The 6,000-nt window shown below is 47.0% G+C and overlaps 1 protein-coding gene across 2 annotated transcripts in view; it reads right to left on the bottom strand.

Moving 5' to 3' along the window:
* timm50 (translocase of inner mitochondrial membrane 50 homolog (S. cerevisiae)) overlaps window positions 1-6,000 on the bottom strand; it is a 30,977-nt gene continuing 24,977 nt past the window's right edge. For both annotated transcript variants that reach the window (XM_063492417.1, XM_063492418.1), the window contains 3 exons: window positions 2,805-2,961; window positions 2,497-2,603; window positions 1-2,420 (listed from right to left, as the gene is read on the bottom strand). In XM_063492417.1, coding sequence (XP_063348487.1) covers window positions 2,322-2,420; window positions 2,497-2,603; window positions 2,805-2,961 — 363 coding nt within the window. In that variant the 3' untranslated portion in view covers window positions 1-2,321. The remainder of the gene's footprint in view (window positions 2,421-2,496; window positions 2,604-2,804; window positions 2,962-6,000) is intronic.

Here is a 6,000-nt window from a genome sequence, read left to right as displayed (position 1 = left end):
TCACGTTGGTCGGTTTGATTTATTCTGGGTTTATTACCGATGGTGAGTTTACATCAACATGCACATTGAGACGAATGATTTCTGGACTCGTTGCTCTAGAGAAAGAATAAAACTCAGAGGCCTCGGATGGCGGCGATCATCGGTTTATCTGCAGCAGATCTGACTGAAAGTCTTTGTTTTTTTCCTAAATGAGTGTAAACCAGAAATGCAGCACGTCGTCCTCTTTGTAAAACACGCTGCTGTTTAAAGCCAAGAACGAGCCACCACATCAGACTCGTGTACAGCGCTGTGCACAGGTCTTACACCTCTCCTCTAATCTTTATATTCTGCAGGAAAATGAGAACCAAGTGCAGCAATTTATTGAAACATGGTCTCCATGAGGCAGAAACAGGTGACAGTCAGTATTTGAGTGGACACCTTTATTCTCCAGCACAGGCTGTAAACTCTCTCCAGGCTTCTTGAAGGACACTCAAAGCTCTGTTTTTGTTCTGCTCTGCCGGGATGATCCCACACTGCTTCAGTAATGTTAAGCTGCAGGAGGCCAATCCATGACTGAGAGTGCTCCACTGTGCACTTTCACTGCGTCGGGATCATTGTCAGGCTTTGCAGAAGGATCAAATTCACAGTCTGATGGTACTTTGTTAAAACTGATGAATCTCAAACGTCACTGGCCGAAATCCAGACCCAGCCTCCACCGTGGCCTCACTGTTGGACCTCCTCTGTACGTACTGCCAAAGATTTGGATTCATCGCTCCCTCTGACCTGTTGTTACCGATTTTCAGTCCAGTTCTTGTGTAGTTTGGATGGTTCAGCTGAAGGCCCCGTGATTTTTAGGCTGAACACTTGTTTTGTCCGCCACTTGTCCAGTTTCTTCAAATTTTTTTAAGGACACACTGCACACTGTGCCGAGATCCGCCAGGTTTTCTGCTATTACTTCAGAGAATCCCTTGTTGGTCCAAAAATGACATTTTATGACAAACTACTATCTTCAGCATTCACAGATTCAACTAAAGAAACTAGAATAAATCATCGGTTTGTGTGACAGGCTGCTTTCATCTAAGAGCCTGAAGATAAAATTTAAGATGGATTCTTTGGCAAGTCGTTATGTGCAGAGACATAACGACTTTACTTCGGAGCCTTTATAATGCCTGAGTGATGAGGTCAGAGTTAAATGGAAACAAAAAAAAATGTCTGAAAATGGTCAGGTACAAGGACTGGACTGGAAATGAGGGAACACTGAAAGATCTTCAGAAAGCTGGAGGAGGATTCTTTTTGAAAAATGACAAGTCTGACTGGATGGAAGCAAAATAGAGAGAAATGAGAGGTGGCTTAAGACTTCTGCACAGCTGTGTACAGCATAAGAACCAGGCGTGGCTCGGCATGCATCTTTGGTAGCTTCGTCACGTGGAGGTGATCTCTGTGGATCGATCACGTTCAGTCAGGGTGGCAGGTCGGGGGCTCTCTGACGTGTTCCTCGAGGTGCTCCTGAACACGTCTACTGGTGGCCTAATATTGGCTAGCTATGCAAGCTAACATGATCTAGTTTGATCTAATGGAGCCCTCATAAGACCAGACCAGGTACGACAGGTGAGCCACCCCGAGCCAAACACTGTCGCTAAGATTTCCTCCACTCCTCCAAAACAGTCTGTTGTTCTTCCTCAGACGTCACGTCTCATACACCAGGATGTGCTCACACAGACAGAACATCAGACTTCAATCTCTGTGGAAATGAAAGACCTCATCCCTCTTGCTGTTACGTCCTGGACGCACATTCGTCCACGCCACGGCGGCCGACGCCGCTCTGACATATTCACCAAACTCTCATAAATGCTACTTATTGTTTATTTGTATCATTATAAACAATATTCATGATGTGACGTTCGCCTCCAACAGCACAGTCTGACACACACACACAGGAATAGAAAATAAAATACACATTCTCAAAGTGTGGCAGATGACAGCTGATCTCAGGTCAGATCCTGTGAGCGGCGAGGCGACCGGAGCTGGAGTGGCGATGGCAGCGCTGATCCCCGATCAGCCTCCAACCACCAGCAACCAGAGTTTAGACCGACCTGGATCCTCTCCATCAGAAGCTTAAAAATGCATCAGGTGTCACAAAGATGAGGCCCCGCCTCCACAAAAACCAGGAAGTGCAGGGCCAGTCAAAGTCCTAGCTCCGGTCCAGCGCAACAGCCCCGCCCACTGAGACGTCCGTGACGGCGGAGACCATTCACCTGCAGCACACGGGTCTCTCCCCTCCTCTCTCTCACCTCACCTTGGACGAGTGATGGGTGGAAAGCGAGCAGGGGAGGGGGCGGGGCTCACTGCTGCTTGGAGCGCCAAAACCGCGAGGCGATGGAGCCGATCGAGAGTCCCTGTTTCTTCTGCTGGGAGAGCTCGGACAGACGCTGCTCCTCCTCCTGACGGGCGGAGAAAACAGAGTCAAAGCTGTTCCAGGTGAAACCTGTGACAGGTGCGTTTGATTTCTCCTCCTACCTGTGCCAGCTGAGCCTGTCGGCGCTTGAAGGCCTCGATGGGGTCTTCCTCCAGCGCGTAGTTCTCCAACACCGAACGCACGTCGTCCACGCCGCTCATAGCGATGGCTGACGGAGAGGAGGAGACGGAGGAGGTGAAACAACAACAGACAGGAAACACAGGAAGGTCAACCAATCAAATACGAGCTTAGTGACAGGAGAGGGATGCACTGACGAATACAAGAAGCAGAAGTCAACTACAATAACAAATGAAATTAAGGAACGGCTGGGTGACAGGACGGTCCCCGAACGCCACATCGTGCGTCTTACTCTTGAGGAAGTTGGCGAGGTCGTAGAGCGTTCGGTCCTCAGAGTTTCCGTCCCATTTCTTCAGAGCCAGGCCGTTGAAAGGCTGCAGGCTGAACGCCTCCCGCTTACAGTCCACCACAATGACCTTACTGCTGTCGCGGTTCAGACACGACACATCCTAAAAGACACACACACACTTTTACTCTCCTGCTGCAGATAAAATCACTAATTCGATGACTCCATCACTCCAGCCCGACTAAAGTTAAGGAACACTGGTGATCTTTCATGCCTAATCAAATAAGAGACTCCATTACCTTAATGACCCTTAAGGTAACACTTGCTAGCCTCAGCTGGGGTGTGTGTGTGTGTGTGTGTGTGTGTGTGTGTGTGTGTGTGTGTGAGTGAGTGAGTGAGTGAGAGAGAGAGAGACAGAGAGACAGACAGGGACTCTGTCTGTGGCCCAATCATCCTCCACGTCCTCACAGCTGATGAAAGAAGGCCGCCGTTCTCCTTCACGTTGTGTTTGTGTGAAGGAATCAAGCTGCCACTGAGGAATCGGACCTTCTCAGTCTTTTATGCCATTGTGGAGGAATTTTGGTCACTCTTCTTTCCAGCGTTGCTTCAGTTCATTGAGATTTGAACGATGGATCTAAGCACAGCTCTCTGAAGGTGTCAGCAGGCTGACCAGTCTGGACTTTTTCAGCCATTCTGTTGGAGATTTACTGCCTGGCTCAACTCAGCGACTGCAAAGTGCCTAAATCGTCATCCCTCGTCCACCTGTCGGTATGAGGCGTTTGTGCTGAGTTTGGATCTCTGCAGTTGAGGACAAACCTCTCCACGTTGGTCTCATCCGTTTGAAGGACGCTGTTCCAGAAGTGGTTTGTGGTTTATTCAGCCTTTGTAAACCTCAGTTAAGGAAATGGCCTTGTAGCCCTCCCTTAGCAGACGCTTCTCTAAGATCACTGCTGATTGCAGACCTGCAAACTGCCAAAACCTCTGCTTTTATAGGGAAGCTCGAGCTTTCAGATCAGTTAATCAGTGCATTTGATAGTCGACACCTGGCTGCTCCTGTCCCTCTTCCACATATTGTTTGTGCATTTCGTCTTTGTTTCAGGTAAATGAATAATGACTATGAATGTAAGTGACGTAGAGCAGATGCAATAGAGCAACATGGCGTGGACGTCTGACAACGACGGTCTCTGATCTTAATTAAAGATCTTATGATGCCGTCTGTGAAGCCTGTCATGTTGAATTTTCTAAATACGTGTCGATTCAAACTGTGAAACATTGGCTTCACTCTAGAACGGCAGCTGGACTAAAGCAGGAGTTTGCTCCAGGTTGGGGGTTAACTCTCTGGGCCTGCAGTCATTTACACACACACAGTTACGTCAATGAAAGGTCGCGCCCCGACAACTTCCCCAGTACCGCACTTCTCCGTCTTTGTATGAAAATTCCTCTCATCAAATCTGCCGTGCGATGTTATTGGCAGGCGCCATCTGTGGCTGCCTTCTCCGTTGGGAGATTAGAAATAGGAATGACATCTACTGCTGTGCAGCGTCCCGCAGAGGAAACTTTGCCGGAGCTGTCACAGAAGCTCACAAACACCAGCGTGACTCCCTCCTGCAAGACCCTCGGCTCGTGTTCTCGGCAAATTGGGCAGCAGCATTTTTACAGAGTCGGTGAAGTGCTAAGAAATGGTGCACACACTCACGAATACAGTTTAGATAAATGTATTTATGTACTGTACTGCAAGCTGACAGTAAGATTCTACTTATCCCAATCATATCAGAGCCTGACTCCGCCCACTGCATGGTCTTGAAAAAGACTAAGACATTTATTTGGGTCATTTCGAGCTGGATGGCTCCTCCTCTCCAACATCTTCTCCCTCTGATGTCTTGGAGCACTGCAGTAGTTGCCAGATGACCTCCCATTTCACTACATCATAAAAAATAACTATTAGATTAAGATCTGGTGACTGTGGATGTTTGAGTGAACGTCACGGTCAAGAAACCAGTTTGATGATCTGAGTTTGTAACGTGGTGATTTATTCTGCAGCCACTCAGGCTGTGGAGTCTGAGCGATGCTCAGCTGGTACTGAGGAGAGAAAAGTCCACCAAGGAAATAACCCCCACACCATCACACCAGCAGCCTGAACTGGTGACACAGGCACGATGGATCCATGCTTTCATGATGTTTAGCCACATTCTGACCAGGAAATGTCTTTCCAGTCTTCTGCTGCCCAGTTTTGGTGAGTCTGTGAGCTGTCGTCTCATTTTCCTGTTCGTAGCTGACAGGAGTGACACTCATTGTGGTCTTCTGCTGCTGTAGCCCAGCTCGAAGCGGTCTGTCCATTCTCCTCTGACCTCTGGTATCAACAAGTCATTTTCTCGCAGAGAACTCCTGCTCATAGGACATTTTCGAATTGGACCGTTTTCTGTAAACTCTGTTGGCAGGTGGAAATATCCCAGCAGATTAGCAGTTTCTGCACCGTGCCATGTTCAAAGTCACTAAAATCACATTTCTTTCCCATTCTGGTGCTCAGTCTGAACTTCAGCAGGTCTTCCTGGGCGTGGTTATATGCTCTACATGTACTTTAACCATTATCCATAACTATTGTTGCAGTTCATTACTGCCTTTTTAAAACTGTATTTATTCTTTTTTAACTGTATTGCTTATTGCACTGTAGAGGCTGGTGAGAAACAGTATTTGGTTTCAGGCTGGGTAACTCCATACAAAATGACAATAAACTTCTTGAGTCTACATGTGACTGGCTTATTACATATTTACTGAAGCAATAAAATATCCTTGAAATTCAAAGTTTATTATTTAACTCTGTGTTTAAAAATGTTACTCTTTGCAGCTCTTAGGGCACCCGCGTGGTTTCATTGGGATATTTTCTGAGTTAATGAGTGAAATGTACTTTAGATTAATGTTAAATGTATTCTGAGTTTGTTATAACAGATTAAGGTCATTTTTAGAGTGAGAAGCGTGCACATGTACGTGCACCAATACAAGAGCTGGGATCCCTTCACAGTGTGTTTCAGTGTCTGCAGACCTCCTGATTTGGGGTTTTACATATATAAACTAAACATCAGGCTTAAAATTAATGATTTAAAAATAACGAAGATAATCCAACTGTTGTGTTTCTTATCCGGCAGCAGCCAACAAACAATAAGACGTCTGATCCACTTCAGGCCAGCAGCCGACGCTCGGATGC

This window comes from Pelmatolapia mariae, linkage group LG14, assembly GCF_036321145.2.
Source record: "Pelmatolapia mariae isolate MD_Pm_ZW linkage group LG14, Pm_UMD_F_2, whole genome shotgun sequence".
Classification (NCBI taxonomy): domain Eukaryota; kingdom Metazoa; phylum Chordata; class Actinopteri; order Cichliformes; family Cichlidae; genus Pelmatolapia; species Pelmatolapia mariae.
The sequence above is the reverse complement of the archived record's forward strand: the minus strand, read 5'-3'. Positions and strand labels throughout refer to the sequence as shown.